The sequence below is a fragment of the Mastacembelus armatus genome, chromosome 15 (assembly GCF_900324485.2).
Source record: "Mastacembelus armatus chromosome 15, fMasArm1.2, whole genome shotgun sequence".
In the NCBI taxonomy this organism is placed as follows: Eukaryota; Metazoa; Chordata; class Actinopteri; order Synbranchiformes; family Mastacembelidae; genus Mastacembelus; species Mastacembelus armatus.
Window position 1 is genome coordinate 17,527,335 of NC_046647.1, and position 18,687 is coordinate 17,546,021.

Consider the following 18,687-nt stretch of genomic DNA (forward strand, 5'->3'; position numbering starts at 1 on the left):
CTATGACCTGACCATGGTTGCAGAGACATATATTAAATAAATTTATAGGTGCCATGGAGATGAGGTTTTTATTTTTATGTATTTATTTAATGCAGCTAGTTTACACATGTACACACAGTCTCTCAAACATAAACTTGTGCAAGCAACACCTGCTTCAGGCACAATAAACACTCCTCCACGTGGCAACAGAGGTCGGACGTGTGTGTTTGAGCATCAAACCTGCTCCTCTCAATGTTGAGTTTAGAGTCAAGTTGTCATTATCACACACTCCTATGCCACGTTGGAGGTCTATTTATGAGCCTGACCAGGAGAAGCAAATCACAATAACACACAGAAACATTAAAACTTTCTCACTAACAGATGTTAATAGAATTATTACGACAATCATATTTAGATTGAATTATACTGTTCTCTAAGGGGCAGATTTCAAGTCACCTTAAATTCTTCTTTTTTTTTTTTTAATGTAAATGAAAGGAAAGCTGCTTTAAGGCCCTTTCTACCAGTTTTTAATACCCGTCTCAAAAAAAAAAAAAATTGCTTCATGTGTACAAGTAAACAGTAATAATTAGACAAATGCTGACAAATGAGGTTCTGCATTTCACAGTTTGATTTTTGTAACCAACAGTAACTAAATGTGCAAATGACAGCAGCATATTGTTCTTTTAGACAAGTCACTATTTCACTAATCTATGAATTTTGATAGCAACTTATGTCAAATTAAAAATGCAATAATCTTATAATACTAGTTTTCATCTGACTACAGTGTACCCGCTTATCTCATCTTATCCCAAAAGACTTATTTTCTTGGCACAATTTTCTTGACGGCCTTTAAAACATCTGCAATGTCAACCTTATTGCCAAACTCCTTCTCACGGTGCTCCAGGAGAATCCCCTGCAAAACATGACATGCAGTTAAAATACAGACATGTTTTATTAAGCTCTATAATCTTATTTTAGTCCAGGTGTGTGCTGCACTACCTGGTCTCCTGGTCCAATGACGAACACACCCCCAAGGATGAAGCCCTCGCCATTCATGTTGCCCTGGTAACCAGACCTCCAGGCTCGTACAAAATTCTGCCACACTCCAAAGCGAATGAACCCCAGTCCCCCCATTTTCCTTTGCAGTGGGCCATAGAAATGTTTCTGTAATCACATGCTTCAGTTTTAGTCAGCCTAATCAAGAGCAACACAGCATGCACCAAAGGATTGGCTGAATGTCCTTGTGCTGTTCCATTTCACATTATAATTTTCTGTCATGCAATGACTCTATTTTACTGTTTCACAGCCAAAAGTGCTTCATCAATTCATTTGCCAACTCTCATCGTGAATATAGCACTGCAGAAGGAGCTCTTACAATCTAGTTCCCAAGATACAGTATTTGGCTAACTTTCATTTTGTAGTAATAAATGATAAACAGCTTATTTACCTCTTAAAACCAAACATGAAATTAAATGAACTAGAGGTTAAACAATTACTTGATAGGAAATATTAGTGGTGGTTTAGTGACTTAGACAACAGCTGATGTTATCTACCACTGCTAACCTTTTCATCTACATAGATTTCCCCAGCGAAGTGCGGCCTGAAGTCCTGGATCTCTGTGCCGACGATCTCCTTCACCACAGCGACCAGAGGGACCCCGAGCTCTTCCAGCTGAGGCTTCAGAGAGGACAGCTCAGAGGCCTCCTACAGAGGGAGGGATTTTACCATAAATGGTAATGTAACTCAAATACACTCAGAGCTGAGTAGAAAAGCCCATGCTGTTATATTCATAAACTTTTTTTAAAATCACCTCTCTGCACAAAAATCATCCAGGTCGCCGTACAGCCATGACCACAGCCCCAGTCTGGTCCCACAGGCTTTTTGCTTTGATGACCTTGTCATCTGCAGACACAACAAAAGCAAGGAACGTGGGCTGAAATACACAGCAGATCTGAGACAGTAGTATATGTACAATGCATGCAAACATTCAACAGTAAAGAAAACTGCATAATGGTTGTTATTCTGGTATAACGTAGAACGTTCCTCATGGGTGCCAACGTTAAAATTTTCTTATGGATAGGTGACATTATTAACCAGCCATTCAGAAAACCAGCCTACCATCATCTATGGTGGAGTGCAGGTCAGCGTCTTCGAGGTACTCCAGTGAAGCCTGGGCAACTTTAGGCAGACACAGATCAGTGTTAGCCAAAAAGATCCCAGCCAGGGCAGCTCCTACAGCGCCCAGACCCAGCGACCACATCCCCATCCCAAACAACTCCCCCTCCAGCCCAAACCAGGAGGACACTGCAGCAGAAAAAGCATGAGGAGAGAAATGTGTCACTAAATCATTATTATTAAATAAGTCATTTACTTACTACTTTCATAAGACTATTTAGTGCGTCTGTCTGGAGTCATTCCAGTATAAAGTGGGTGGAAAGCAGGGAAACACCCTCACAACTTTAAAACTATTTCTGCAACACAACTGAAGTTTACGTTGTAACAGAGAACTGCTAACTGGGAAGGCAGTAAAATGACATCCTTGCCTGAAGTGGGCTTGTTTAGGTCAGGACTGGATTTGGCTTTACTTTGGTGAAACAGAGCAGTCTGGGTTCTCAGAAAGCGGGACCTGACTGTGGTGGAGGGGTGGCTCCTTATCGTAGCACCCTCCAGAGACAGGACAGGGCAGCGCAGGGAAAGTGTCCACCTCAAAGCAGTCAAACATCTGGGCAGAGCCAGCATCTGAACTGTGGAAAAAGTCTGAGCCCCTGACTACACACAGCCTCAAGATTTTGCTGGAAAACAGAAACACAAGTCCTTTCTATGAAAGATCTTGTGCCACGCCACAGATAATTTCGAAACATCCTCCACCTCTACTGCGAGCCCTGCTTCCAACCACCCTGCATTTGATTTCACAGACTCATAAGAGATAAATAACTTGGCCTCTTCAATGGTAAGACTACCCTGTTAAAACTCTATACCTACTGTTAAACCTGTCAGTCAGGTTTTATTTATGCTCACAATTTGAATGTATTACCCATCCTGTAGTATATTATTTAAAATGAAAACATGATAAAAGTGTAATGTATCAAAAGTGTGGTTCTTAATTTTACCAGGGCTATAACAGTTATGTTTGCAAACTCTTGTATTAATTCCTTAAAAATCACAAACATATAACTCAGTTTACATGCTACACTGAGAAATCCATGCACTGTAAATTAAAAATTACCAGTTTTTCAGAGATTATAAACAAAAAAAACCCAACTTTAAATATAACACGGATCAAATATGTTTTATGCCACAAAAAGTCAAAATATACTAACTTGTCTTAGATTCCAAAGTGTGAAGTACTTCTTCTCATTAGACTTAGCCCATCCAGTTGCAAACTGTAAATCACTCAAATGCATCTGAGATATGACACAACTCAGGACAAATGACTGAAAAAAATTGCTAAGAGCAGCAGCCAATAAAGACAGACACCCACGCCTATGACACAAGGAAACATCTAGATCTCTTGAATGCTTATGCAAAGCAAGCAAAGAAAAGGAGCTGTCAACTGTGTATTCACTACTATTGCACAATACTTGTAAACCAACATCTAATAAGTCGAGAGTTTTACTATATTGAGTTAAGTTGCCTACGCAATACTAGGGGGATAAAAATCACAGTAGTGAGTGAGTATGTTTGCTTAAATTAAGAAGCGTTTTAAGGTATTTTACTTGAATATTTTCATCTGATCATACTTTATAATTGAGATAGAAATCTTGTACATTTACTCCGATTTATTAATCTATTGTCAATAATTATCCTACAAGTTACTTTTTAAAATTTCACATGAAAAGATATGACAGGTTCACAAAACATAATATCTAGTTGAAGATTAAACTAAGATTCAAATTATGTATGCAAAGCATACAGTATACATTTCTAAATTATGATTTGTTATGGATTAAGTTAAAAAAAAAAGTTCGATTTAGATCCTAACCAAAGACAAGAATTAAATACTACTGAAGCGACATCTTACTGCATTTTTAACGGAGAATTTTGACTGTAATGATGTATTTTCACACTGTAGTAATTTAAGTTATATAAGTAAAGGATCTGCTCTGGTGCATTTTAGGTTGCTTGAGTATTTCCATTTGATGCTACTTTAGGACTTCTATCACTACATTTCAAGTATAAGTAATGAAATAGTGCATTTATTACTATAGCTGATGGTAACTTCTACATCAACATCTATAATACAATGATTTATGTACTTAACGATCTTTCATTATATCAAATTAATGAAAAAAAAAAACATTTATAAAATACTTAAAGTAAGTTACAGCGTTGTACCTAATGAGCTTTAGTACTACTGTTGATTATTTTACTGAATTAACGCTAAGTAAAATTATATTTGTTTCGCTTTGAAGGAAGGAGGACTTTAAAACTGAACGTTATCTGAACTAGATATTTCTGCCATTAAATTAAAATTAGATTAAATACGAGATGCTGAAATGTTTCAGCCCGCTCCAATTCACAGTGAGGTGATGACCTTGCTTTTGTTAATCTGTAACTAATGACATTATCTTATTACTCAACAAGATACAGTCTAAGCGAACAAAAACAGCGTGTTTAATCGTTTTAAAGCCCAGAATGACAAAGCTGTGACAGAGGAGCAGCTTTCTCTCCGTGCCCACACAGAGTTACAGGTGCACGGAAACCGCCACGACCGCGTCGTGTGAACCGGCCAAGAAATTAGCAGTTAGCTCGGCCAGCTCGGCTTTGGTTTGACAAGACCGAGTCTGGACCTAACAGGTCTCATTGAAGCCGCTGCCCCCGTTTAAAAGCTGTCGGTGTCTTTTAAAGTTTGCGGAGTAATTTTATGTTAAATGCAAACTCACCCGAATCAATGATGCGACAAGCAACTCGTCTCTGCTCTGCCGTTTTGTAAACAGATCTGTGCGCATGCGTACTGTACGATCCGGAGAGCAGGGGGGAGCAATCGAGCAAGATGGCGGAGCAGCGAGTAAAGCTAAATACAGGTCAGTGATTCTTCAGATATGGTACATAACATGTCCGACAGACAAAACACAGATTTGGGGTTAAAAATTTCACACAGTATTACTTAAAAATTTTATCAAAATCTTAATCCATATCTAAAAATGCTTAAAAGTAGTGTAAAAATGAAACATAATTATTATTTCTGAAATAAATGATAAATAAATTAATGATCATCAAAAGTTACACGTTTAAAATCTTCTGTGTTTTCATGTCAGTTGAAATTGTGTCCATAGTTTTTGTTAACACCGTTAGACTTTTGTAATTGAAAAAAAAATAATTGGCATAATTGTGGGCGGATATACTTTCGAGGACCCTTTTACCATGTCCTCATTCTTCCTCATGTCAGGGGACCATTCTAGCTCTGGTAAATATTTTAATGTTTTCATTTCATAGCTATTTATTTAACACCTTACGTGTCACAACCACAGTGTGTCAACAGAGTGTGGTGTCAACACCAAAGTGCATATAATTCAATGTGTGTGCAAAAATATTATGCAATCAATGCTTAATTTATTAAAATCATAGAATGGAAGCAGTGGAAACGTATTGAGGAGCGAACAGAGAATCAAGCTCACTTTCACCCCAAACCTGAAAAACACACTTGTACGTGTTTTTCAGGTTTGGTGGTCTTTCAGATCTGATGTTTCTAATACCAAGACAAACTGAAAAATGAGACAACCACCCATGTCCACATCAATAAAAACCAAACCAAGGAGTACAGGAACATGATAACAAGTTGTAATGAAACCACAGTTTCAAAGAGAATATATTCTATTCTATAATATATTCTACTCATACTATCTGCATACAGTATGAGTAGAATATATTCATTGTTCAGTAATGTGGAAATATTCAGGCTTTGATTGAAAGACATGCATATGGAAACATGCTGCCTGTAACCACACTCACACAATGTCACTTTAAGAATCAGTTCAAATATTATCAGGTTTATCTAAGAAACAGTCTAAATATTATCAGATTTATGTTGCCATGTGTTCTTGCATGTCGTGGGCTGTTCAGAGTACTGCTAACACGCTTATTTTATTCCTGAACTCTTTCAGTGCTGCAGAAAATTCCCTGTAGGGAAGAAAACACATCCATAGAAACATCCTACTCGATCCTGAGGTTCAGTGGAGACCACCCAGGACAAATCCTTCACCTCTTACACCTCCATCAGGACCACCAAGTATTTCGCCACACACCCATACGCAGAGACACATCCACCAGGTTGGAGGGCTGTAGGAATTTCTCTATGACAGTAACATTAAAGCAGCTTATGTGCTTGAATTATTTAACCATCTAGGTTTTAGTTAACATTTTAAAGCCATGTGTAGGAGAGGGTTTTGCAAAACCAAAAGGGGAATGAAGCTCCTGCAGCTGGGGCATAAGGAAGGAGAGATGTAGTTGCAGTAATGCATGCTTTCTTAATTTCATTACCTTACTATTGTTCTAGATAGTCAACATCTTAGGTTTCTTCAAAACTCCAAATTAAAAATATTTTACTGTTTTGAATGTTTTACATTCATTCTGAATTTTCTTAGATTAACAACATGCAACAGTTCCAGACATTAAAAAAAGAGTAGTAAAGGTTGAACATTAACTTAATATTTGATAATAAACAACACACAAGAGTGTGCCTTGCTGCTAATGTGGGGGAGTCTAATGTTTTCAACCAGCCCCATAAGCCTGATAACGTTGCATTAATGAAGTCACAGTAAAAACCTTGTTTATGTGAACATAAAATAATAGGAATTCATCAGTGTCTGCTGTGAAACAAGGCTCATGTTGAACTGAGTCCTCAGTCCCATGCTGGGTGTGGTGCAGAGTGAAGCAGCAATAATTCTGCCACAGTGTTTTTGTTTATGCCATTTATGCCAGTTTTTTTGCTTTTCACTCCATCAGGTTACACTGACATTAGCAGCCACCAGATATGGCTCAGGGCAAGACTGACCCCTGCAGCAGGTTAGTGACATTACAGACCAGACATAGCAACCCTGCTCAGTGGTAGTTTACTCCCAAACACTGCATTACATACTGTACAAAGATCAGAATCAAATCTAAAAGGTTGGGACTTGCATTTGTGTTAGTATTTGTGTTTCTGTTTGTGTCTTGTTACAGTCAGCTGTAGTGTGTATTGTGTGGGAGTGTATTTTGGGTGTAGTTTCAGGAGCTGGCTGATGTCCTGTGCAGCAGTTATGCAGAAGTCTCCGCCTCCTCCTCATCAAGAGCAGCTGGATGTGGACAGTCACATCCCACTGTGTGACTTAAAAGTCTCTCGGATTCAGTGCGGCTGTGAATTAACCTGTGCAGTCCACCTCGAGACATGCTGTATCTTTGAGGTCCTGTGTTTTGGCTATCACTTATTTGTGGATATGTGAACCTATGTGATTGTTTGGCCTGAGCTTCTTTGGCTTGTAATGTGCTATTGACAGGAATTCGTCCATTTCTTCATTGTATTGTGTTGGTGTTTGTTCAGTATGGTAGTATACTGATTACTACCTGTAATTGGAGTTTTTTTTTCTCTTACATTCTGAGTGGATTGTTTTAAGTCTAACCTATTTTTGGTCTGTTTGTGTATATATTTATATACACTGTTCATATGGAAATGATCTGAGGTGAGCCAGGTAATTATGTACACATCCCTGAGAAACGGCATTACTTTGTCCACAGAGGAAAAAATGTGACTCAGATGACAAACGTCTGTTGTCCAGGGGAAGTTATCTAAAGGTTGAGTCATGGCAACTGGACCTGAGTTTTTAAGTCGAATAGACCTGAATAGGGTCATTAGGTGAACAAAGACGTGACCTTAGGTGAGGGTCATTAGTATCTAATAGTGGGCTCATGTGACCCCTCTGATTCACCAACTGGCTGCAGAGGTTGTCCTCCCTGGAAGACATTTGATTTGTTCCTTAATTTTCTGGGAACAGATGAAAGGGCAGCCTGGAAAATTGAAGATAGGTTATATCTGAGCCCTCCACCCCTGTTAAGGGAGGGTTTTTCCACTTGTACATAGATAGGTTTCCTGATTCCTCTCTCAAACCACCTAATTTCTCTGTCCAAAATGTACATCACGGTCTTCAAATGACATACAACTGGACTCAGAAAAATACGTCAGGTCCAATAATATACGACTGGTTTAGAAAAATAAGACTGGTGTAGGAAAATTACGACATGCATAAATTGTACCAGACATGCTATAAAAACACCACCTGCAGTGCACTATACTGTGCATCCATCTCGTTGTGGCTTTCAAAGTGCTGTCACTGTTACATCTTTGCTGGCTGTATCTTCTCTGCTCCTCCGCATTTTCCACTGGCTCCTCTATCTCACTTTGCTTGGTCAGGCAACAGCAGTTGGTCCGGTCTTTTGACACTGGGGAGAGTGAGGGGGACATAGGAAAATTATACATGATACTGGTCTATGCTTGTGATGTATATTAAAAGTTCTATTACAAAGTGTCAGCTATAACAATGCCAAAATAAAACGCCACAAAAGCCGCAGCTGTACCACTTTTCAGCCCCCAGCCACCCACAAACGCCCTAGGTATGGGAGTAACTTTCTGGGTAATTGAGCAATTTGTTGCTTTAGGTAAATTTAACAATTATATCCATACATCTCCGATATATATAAGTTTTTTTTATTTCTAATTTTAAAATTTGTGGTTTTAATCTGCTTTAAAATTAAATAATAATGATTACATGGGTCCCCTCGATGATTTTATGCAAATTGATTTCATATCATAAAATGATTTTTCATATAAAATGTGATGTGCAAACTATAATAATTTTCACTAAATATAAAATTTTCTCATATGCACACTTTCACAATTTGTTAGGAAAATGGCTCCCACCAGTGCAAATTCACATACTTGCAATACCAATCATGACCACTAAGGGCACTGTGTGAAACAAATGTCTGGAAAATCTGCCCTCTGGGGTCCAATTTTCTTTTAAAAAATTGCTCTAAGCATATCAGGAGGCTGTTTTCTGTTGATTTGGTCCCCATGGGGAAAACTGGTCCCCACGGTGTGAGTCAGGTGTCGGGTATTGGTCCCCACCGAAATAGAAAAACGAGAGCACACATACAAACACACACACACACACACACATTCCTGCTGAAGGCGAGTTTGAGTAGAAGAGGAAGGAGGGGCTGCTGATGTAAATGAGTTTTGTGTGAGGTTGCTTATCGTTTTGTCACTGTGAATGTGCGACCTGTCACCCGGCGAGATGGCAGAGGAGGTGAGCATGGATGAGGAAGGGGACACCCATCCAGATCTGAGGGTTTTCCCTCTGCTGTGGCCTCTCCCCCGGTCCCGCTCTCAGAGTGACACCTCAGGATTTCGCTCCAGAGTGCTGCTCAGGCTCCGGGGAGCCCGGTCAGGTAGGAAAAGACACACAGGTTTACCAAAAACTACTGAACTAGGCCTACGACGCTGTTTTATTCATTGAAGTTAAATTCCTCTTTCATCTCCAATATGAAATATGTCTAGCTCTTTGCTAGATAGATCTCCAAATGACTAACACAGCAGCAGTGACTTCCTGCATTCCTGCACAGAAAAAACTTTCACCCATCTTTCTCTTTCTTTTTGGTTCCTTTTTGTGTGTTGTCTAGTGCCCATTTACAGTGCAAACAGGACAAGTTTATTTGTAGAGCACAATTCATTCAAAGTGCTTTACAGAAATAAAAGACAAGTCAAAAATTAAAATAAAAGACAGCAAATAGTATCGAAAATTAACTTGAAATACAACTAAAGGAGAATGAGTGCAGATAAAACATTTTTAGTTGTCATCCAGTAACAGAATGATCCTAGTGCTAGTTACGTACCAAACAAATACAGAAGGTAATAAAAAATGCAATTTTTAACTGAATACTTCCCAGCCAGTTTACATGAAACTATATTAGTTTTCACTTTGGTAACCAGGATTTTCTTTCTGTAGATTAAAGTTTTCATCCAAGGTGAAACCTTTTCATACACATTGTCAGGCCTCAACCACAGTGTTAACCAACCGTGTGTCCTCAGCATCTTACTTAAATGTCAGTGTCATTTGCTACCTGAAGCCTTTAGCCGTTGTGCCCTGACAATCTTATATATTGTTTCAGTGGTTGCAACCACTTCCTTCCATCAATGCTGTAGCCTACATCTGGGCCTGCAACGTGCTCTCTGCCTGCCACATGGCTACTTCTACTCTTACACAGGCTATGCTGCAGGCATGAAAGTTATTAATACGCTGCTTCTCTATGAAGGCTGCATTGCCCTGATAAAATTATTTTAAGCTCACAGTAGAGTAATGTTTTCATATAAAAGGTTGAAGTTTTGTGCTTGTTGTAAGTTGCCATAGGAGGAATTCTGTCTATATGGTTGTGGTTGTAATTACAGGAAATGAGTCAAGTAATTAGATTAGAAATTAGATGTTCTGAGTTGTTTGTGTCTCCTTCCTGTTTTGGATTTCAAAACATCATGGTTTTAACTAAGAGTAGCTTGGCTTATCCCGAAAATTGATTGATTGAGTACTTTGTATTATTGTTATCCACATGTTATGTTATTTTTTGCATGTTTTTGATATTGTGTAGTTGGTGATTTTTAGGCTAAAGTCACATAGTCCATTTTAGGTTTAATTTACATAGAATGGTCCGGTGTTCAGGGACAGCTTGAAATCTAAACAACAGAGGGTGCTAATCTGCCTCTTTACACAAAGACTGCAAAGCAATGAAATGACACCTGGTGACATTACATTTTTCACATGCAAGCAAAAGCACAGATAAACTACAAAGTATTTTTCTCTGAAGAAAAATGTTAAATGAATTCTGGCACTCTTTTTTAAACCTAAAGGAGTAGTTTGATCTGCCGATGAGAAATTTCCCCTTGGCCAAGAAGAAATGTTCCTGTGGGGAATGTTACCAGAATTTATGGCTGAAGGAAGGGATGTCTTTTTTTTAAATTAACCCTAAGAAAATGTGAGACTAAAACAAAATTCAGCCAACGGACTTGGATGTGCAGATCAACAGGAAGCATAAACAAATACAAAGAAAGCCATTTTAGGAAAAAAGTGAGCTTTCAGATTCGTTTGATGAGCATTAACACTCCAGTCCCACATCATTTACAGTATTTCTTTATATCCATTCCTTTCAGGTGTATTGAGGAACTCTACTCTCTGAAAACTTTGATCTGTTCAGGAAGTACAGTATTTACTGAAGTAAATAAGGCTACTTGCAGCAGCATTAATCTTTGTTTAAGAATGGAGTTCAGAGGGTAACATCAAAAGTAATACTTCCTTTATTTTTGTAACCACTGCCATGTTACAAGGTGATACAATGAATGTCACCAAGATATATCAAATTTTACACAATATCTTGTGACACAATATAAGTGTCATAAAATCTCAAATTATCCAGGGGTCCTAAAACAATCTCACTACAATCTTAACATCTGCTAAGGAAGATTTATGTTATAAGACTAAGTAAAAAAAAGATGATCATAATATATAATTTTAATGCTTTTCTGTTGCTATTCTAATGTGTATGAGAAGATGCAATAATGTGTATGCATATTAACTTGTGTACTTACATACTCTATGTGCATTTGTGAGAAAATGAGTTTGCGATAATGTGTAGGCTGAGATGGCCTTTGCTGTCTGTTGTAAATAGCATGCTGTCCTCCAGATGGATGCTGTACCACTCTTGTAATTGCACAGGCAGAGAAAAGAAGAAAGAAGAGAAGGGAGGGTGATAAAAGAGAAACAGGGATAACACAGCAGAAGAGAATGAAAAGAGGGAACCAAAATGGACCGGAAGGCCTAGAGAAGTAAGACGAAAAAGAAAACATTAAGGTATAAAAGAGGAGCAGGAAGGGAGTCAAAGAGCAAAAAGTAAATGAGGTAGTTTGATGGGGACAAGGGAAAATTATGAAAATAGTAAAGAGAGGAGAGGATGCTAAAAGTGATGCAGGGACAGGATGATTAAGGAGGAAGAGAAGGCAGATGGAAAGGCTGAAGAAAAGAAAAGGACTCCAGAGGAGTGTCAGCTTGCTTGTGTGCTCTGCTTTATGTGGGTATACTCCTCAAAATAACATTGATTACAGACCCAGTCGGCAATAACTACTTGTTATGTACTGTAATGCAGAGAGCAGCCCTTCTCTCTTCACTGCCCACACACAGTCTATCCTCTGCTGCGGTTATAGCTGCTGTCACAGCCACAGTCATAATCAAAAAGTTAAAGCCCTATGTATAGGTGTAATTATTCACATATAAAATAATATATGGAATAAAGTTTATCTTACCTTACATTACATTACTATTACATTTAACAGAAACTAAGACTAGAATCCTAGAGGATCTGTGAAACTGAACTTCGGCACAGTGGTACTTGCAGGCAAACATGTTCAGAAGGACTTCTGCCATTCTGGTTTATACTGTAACAGGTGCACTGTATTCTCATTGTTTGCACCCCATTTTCCATGTTACCAATTGAGCATGCTAACATTTGCTAACTATCACTAAACACAAGTACATCTGAGGCTGAAGGAAACGTCATTAATCAGAACTTGGTGAGAATGTGTTGGACAAATGAAAGGCCTAATGACAGAGCTAAATAAAAGGCAATTTATCCCAAGGAGAACATGAACATGTGTAACTTATGTGGCAATCTAGTCAGTAGTTGTAGGGACATTTCAGTCGAAGTCTGAAATTTCATTTCAGATGAAATGGTCAGGTCATGGTAGAGATAACATGAAAGTTACCGGGGCCAGCCAGAATGAATATGGCTTCATACCTTTGGGGGAATGAATGTCCATATAAAATTTTCTTTCTGAACTTTAGATTCACAGCTTCATATACCATCACTAAAGACCCTGCTGGAAGTGTCGGTACCAAAAAGGCACAGCCTCTGCAGTGGCAGGTGCAAGTCAGGGATATTCAGAATAGTCAACAAAATAGATGCTGCTGTTTTGTTTCCTGTTTCCAACTAAGAGCAGGCTTCTTTAAAAAAAAAAAAAAATTACAATGAAAATGGTAGAATATGGTAACATAAGTAACACAGAGAAGGGAACACACAAAAAGACATCAACAAAGTATCTATTTTAACACAAAGCAGGATTGTTTCCCTAACCCTAACCAAGTTATGTCAGATCAAAGAACATAATTAGGTTTGAAGTGAGATGTATAATGGTTTTAAAGGGCAGTTAGGAATAATTCAGCTTGCCATGAATTTGGAAGACTTGTTGGTCTGCTATTATCTAATTTTAAAGATGCTGCATTTTACTAGTCAACATCAAACTGGCTTTCCCTTCTTTGTTCTATGATCACGCTCTTACTGTTGAATGCGATTGGCTGTTTTTGGATGAACTATAGGAGTTGTTTTCACATTTGAAAGGTGAGAAAAGAGGGTTAGTCTGTGAGTCTTTCAAATACCAGTTAACCTCATGAGATACTGATGCTTTTGTGCTGCTTGTGCATGATCTTAATTGAGTGTGTTTGTGTGGGTGGGTGTTGTTGGAGTTGGTGAGCCAGTTGTTTTTCTTCTCACTTGTGAGCCATTTCATTGGACTGCATCAAAAGTCAAAGTCTCACTTTCTCTGTTTCTCTCCCGTTCCATCTGTCTATCAGTAACTCTGCACGGTTACTTGCTAAGCCTTTAACTGTATTAATAACTGTTGAAATGCCTCAACAGCAAATAACAGGATGTTTATGTCAGTCTACAATTCTATGTATATACATCTGTGTTCCACTAGATGTGTGTGCGTAATAGAAATTTAACACTTATATTTTCAGTTAAGATTTTGAGCTTGACAAGCCGAGGGAGAGAATAAAGAAGGAGAAGAGAAACATAAAGGGTGAGGAAAAAGAAAAATGGAAAACTAGTGTATACTAGTGTATACAGTACAATAAAACAGACCGTTAACAGAGGGAGCATTATCTTGTATGAGTTGCTCTTATCAAGTCAATAAACTAATGTTTGTTGGACATTATTTCTGTTCACACACACACACACACTTCTCTCACTTTTAGGCCATCGGTGTATTTATAATGCCTTGCACCACTTATTCCTTTCACGGGTGGATTCTCAGTATTAAAAGAAATGTTGATAAAGAACAGGAAATTAAAAATCAACTGTGTGGTGCACACATAGACACACATACAAGTAGAATAGTGAGTGTGCAATAGCATGATTCATGTAGAGCTACACATTGCGCAGCAGCATCAAACCACCACTGGCATACAGATTCCATATTTGCATGTTGCATGTGTGTGTCTTCCCACAACACAAGTGTGTCTGTGTGTGTGAGAGAGGCAGAAAAAATGAATGTGTCTATGTCAGAGTTTGATTTATTTAACCCTGAGATTATTGTTGATATGATATTTATGGTTTAATATCTGTGTTATCATCGTCATGGCTCCATGGTCGTTAGGTGTGCTCTCCATTCAGCAGTTTGTATTTAAAGCCCCTGTAGAAAAAACTGTAAATCTAATCCTGATTATTTTTCCATAATATAAAATACTGTGGAGTGACTAAACACTCACCATCAGATTTTACTAAACTTCTCCTGTAAACAGTAAACATGCAGCAGCCCTCCTGCTTTTTGATTTGAATTTTCCTTCCTCCTCTATGCCTTCATTCAACTTTGACTCCTCATCTGCATCCTCTTCTCCTATCCTCTTCTTTCCTTTTCTCTTGTCCCCTCTCTTTATTTCTCACGTCACTGTGGGAGCTCATCACAAGAGGGATAGTGAAAAAAATGGACGAGACTGGAGCCAGACTCAGTAGCCAGGAGAGGAAGGAGGTAAAACTTGACAGTCAGGGAGATGGAGATAAATGCAGGATGAGACACAAATTGCAAGGGAGAATGAGGATCTGAGATGGAAACAAACATTAAGTTTTAATGCTCTTTATTGGAGTGGGGGAGGCAAGAGGGAAAGAGAGAGGAGGGGCAAATGAGTAGAAGACAGTGGAGAGATATTAAGGGAAGAAGGCAGGACATGCGATCAAGGAGGGAGGTAGATAGCAAGAGAGTGAGAAAGGGAGGAGACAGAGAATGGGAAAAGAAGCAAGACAGTGAGAACGGGAGGAAGGGAAGTCAGTGGTGGGAGGGAGGGAGGTGGTGTGTCGGAAAGAGGAAAAGACCAACTCACACCTGATAATATTCCCCGGGTCAAGTCATGGAACATGATGGTGAGTGTCCTCATTATAGAATAGGCTTCTCTTTCCTTGTGCATGTGTTGTCTAGTGTCTCATTGACTTTCTGTGCCAGTGTTAATGTAACAGAATGCAGAGAAGACAGAGAGATTCTATCAACCACTTCTGTGTTTTTACAAGCGGTTGTTATGTGTCACAAGTTATTAAGTCATTGGTGTACATATAAAATGTACACAGAGGCTTTAACTTATATTGGTTATATGAACCAGTCTGTTTACACAATTCTGTTTGCTTTGCAAAGACCACTTAGTTGAATAAAATAAAAAGGGGGCCATAATGTATTCTACTGTATACAAACTCAATTTTGCTGCCTTTATTTTGTAACATGAGCTGATTTGTACCGACGTCTGACAGTCATTGGACTGGTTGGCTGCCACAAATCTGGCTGAGAAATGCAGGGCTAGAACAGGTTTGTCTAGTAGTCACTTGTACCAAGTCATAGTCTACAGACATATGTTGCATATATCAGTGTCAACAACAAACAGTCATATATTATGTACAGGAACACTACTTTAAAGACAGAGGCAACTGTGTGCAATATTAATAAGATGCTAATGCTGCAAGTAGACCACTTAATAACATTATAGTTCATTATACCTTCACTTAACCAGGCTTTTGTTGTGCTTAGAGGGCCAGTTCTGCTGATGACACTTTTATTAAAAATATTCTTTGGAAATTTTTATGAGCAATGATGACTGTGTGCTTAACTTTGCAATTATTGGTTTTGTAAGTTTGCCCACAATTGCATTATAGCACTAGAGTTTCTTACATGACTAACACAAAGCTACATCTAATGACAGTAACTTTATTGTCAATATTTCTATAGTGGAAAGAAAACTTATTAAGACCAGTCATTCCAGGTGGGTGTGACTGGTAGCTACTTTAGGTGTGTTAGAGTAAATAATGAAATGATGGGTGGGTTGGTGTTACACTCAGCTAGAGGAAGCAGGCAGGCTATATTGGGCCCATGTTATCTAATATAGTTTAATTACTGTTTGCAGAGGCTGTCATAACATATCACAGTGTTTGATAGGCAAAGGCCCCGTTGTCATGTGTTAATGAAGAAAGCCAGAAATTCCAGGCAGAGATGATGTTTAGATTCCAGTTTTTTTCTCTGTTGTTGTTTTAGTTTAGCTTTAGCTTTAGCTTTCCAGCAATACATCCAATTCAGTCGGTGCTTCTCTATGTGTGTGTGTGTGTTATCTCTGTTGACAGAGATGTGGGCTGTGAATTGAATAGGATCTCAACACATTATTGCTGTTGTGACTTTGTGAAACAGCATTTTGCAAGGCAAAGTAGTGTCTTTGAGTCTGCATGCATACATATGCATGTATCTTCAGTCAGCACGAAAGGCCTCTGAGTTTGTTTAGTTTCTCTGCTCACTGTTGATTGATACGTGGCACATTTGGTATCAGTGTGTGTTTAGAAGACATTGTAAGGGGAAGCTGAATGTGCATATTTGCATTTTTACGCTTGACTAAAGTAACTTACCACTGAACCTCAAAGTCTGTATTACATGGAAAAACTGGACAAATTGGTCATTAGTAGAGTTCAATGTTTAGAAGCTGTTCCAATCTGTTTGTTACACATCCACCTCTTCGCTCAGGGTGATGGAAGTTAATGTTCATAGAGAAAAAGATTAGTCCTGACTTCAGTTATGCTGAAGCAGCAAATGCTGTGTCAGTTTGTAGTTAGTCTTTGTATCTGTGTTTATCCCTCTCTCATACACTCAGTCTATTTTATGTGAAACTTGTAAGACAACATGCTACATGCTCAGCTGATGGATCTACCTGCTTGACAGCAATACGCACATCTGTCTACATCTGCTCAATGAGACAAAACTGAGAAAGGTTAGGATGTAGTGCTGCCCCAGACATCCTGTGCCACACTATTAAAACATCCCTCAGGCTAGCTGGATGTTGGCCAAAATAATCACCATCAACCAGTCACAGTCTGCTTTAAAACAAACCATGTTGAGTCTTCATAAGGGTAATAATGTCCTGACTAACAGCCACACAACTGAACAAACATAACCGCCATGCTTAGGACAGCTGTTTATCCAATTGACAGTGACTCTCTAGTAAATCTGTGCATATATGGCCTTATATAGTTATAAAATGAAGATGTAGAAGTAAATTAAAGCTGCTGTTTGTTTACTTTTCCGACTTGCTGCCCTTCATAATATCACACACTTCTAAAATACAGTGATGACTTGTGTTTCCTTTATGAAACACATTATTCTAATGTTATTATTATAGTTCCCTGGTACTGTGATTTTTATTCTATGGTTATTAAAGACCCCACACTTTAGTATCAATCTTTCCTTCAGGTCTTTCTGTCCCTGTCTGTCTCTTTTTCTCTCTGTCTCTTTCCAGTTTGCTTTCTCTCAAGCTCTCTGGCTGCCTGTCTGGCAGGATGTCAACTATTGATTTATACAGGCAACATTTTAGCATTGATGGCTGCTTGTGGGCTGTGCCAAACAGAATACAACAAACAGGAGATCAGGTTTCAAACAAGCAGGCTGGTGGATGGGAAGAGGACGAGAAATGACAGTAACGAAAGATTATGCAGTTATAAAGTATATATCCCTTTAAAATCAAAGATTTTGGTTATATTTTATTTCCACCCTGTATTTCTAATTGTTTTTGGCAAAGAGGGCACTTTTCCTTCATATGAGGTTTGACTGGTAATTACATTATATTGCTCCGGGGGGCTTCAAGTGCAATTATTCAGTTATACCCAACTGGACAATTAGCAATGTTTGCCTAAGAGTAGTGGATATAAACAGTTTGGCTTGATGATTTTTCTGGACTTTTATTTTGAATTTGTGCTAAATTTGTAAGGAAACTTTCCTATAGTAAGAAACAGTTTGAAAACATCAGGTTTCAGGATCTTAATATTTGTATTTAATCCTACGGCAAAATCTACTAATTACAGGAAACCCTTACACCTACTCTTGACACTGAATGCATGATTGATAGTATGGTCAGGACATTTGACAGTGGCAATATACTGTAAATGTATTGAGACTGACACCCTTTAAGTACAGTTCTTCTTGGCCCAGCTTGGGTTTCTTGTATAACTGAGCCTGTTGCTTGCTGAGTCACGCTCAACTGTTATAACAGTTTGTGGTTGATATGATGATTCTGGTACAGAGATATCCCATCCCTGACTCTTGAAAAGGTCAGCTGTTTCAAAACATGGAAAATCACCGGTGTAACTTCTTACAGAGAATAATGTGCATCTATATAGAACTCCGCCACTTATGATGAAAGTCCTCCTTCCTTTTTTAGATAGTCATTCTACAACATTTATGAGCAGACAAAATCATTTTGGCTTGTTAGCCTGAATGACACACTCACAGATTCTCTGTAATTTGGCTATGACAATACAATGAGTCTGTATACTGGACAGTTTAATAAATAAATCAAGTGGAGGGGAGAAAGGCTCGGAAAAGTAGCACTTAAACAATTATTA

At 38.4% G+C, this 18,687-nt stretch overlaps 2 protein-coding genes across 7 annotated transcripts in view; one reads left to right on the forward strand and one right to left on the reverse strand.

The window, feature by feature from the left end:
- Positions 1-51: 51 nt before the first annotated feature.
- On the reverse strand, positions 52-4,931 carry selenou1a (selenoprotein U 1a). 5 transcript variants are annotated; one of them, XM_026309064.2, is made up of 8 exons: positions 4,863-4,911; positions 3,300-3,362; positions 2,523-2,771; positions 2,098-2,283; positions 1,790-1,881; positions 1,543-1,683; positions 979-1,143; positions 52-892 (listed from the first exon to the last, which is right to left on the reverse strand). In XM_026309064.2, the coding sequence occupies exons 3-8, from the start codon at positions 2,716-2,718 to the stop codon at positions 797-799; spliced, it is 876 nt and encodes a 291-aa protein (XP_026164849.1). In that variant the 5' UTR covers positions 2,719-2,771; positions 3,300-3,362; positions 4,863-4,911; the 3' UTR covers positions 52-796. The 5 variants fall into 5 exon arrangements, with proteins under 5 accessions (XP_026164849.1, XP_026164851.1, XP_026164853.1 ...); XM_026309066.2 differs by lacking the exon at positions 3,300-3,362 and having other exon boundaries at positions 4,863-4,909; XM_026309068.2 differs by lacking the exon at positions 2,523-2,771 and having other exon boundaries at positions 4,863-4,880.
- Positions 4,932-9,100: 4,169 nt separating this feature from the next.
- Positions 9,101-18,687, forward strand: part of phactr2 (phosphatase and actin regulator 2) — a 35,218-nt gene continuing 25,631 nt past the window's right edge. Inside the window, exon 1 of one of the 2 annotated variants that reach the window (XM_026309057.2) lies at positions 9,101-9,402. In XM_026309057.2, the coding sequence (XP_026164842.1) occupies positions 9,225-9,402 (178 nt within the window). In that variant the 5' untranslated portion in view covers positions 9,101-9,224. Of the gene's footprint in view, positions 9,403-15,158; positions 15,187-18,687 lie in introns of those variants that run through there. The other variant, XM_026309059.1, reaches the window with a different exon arrangement.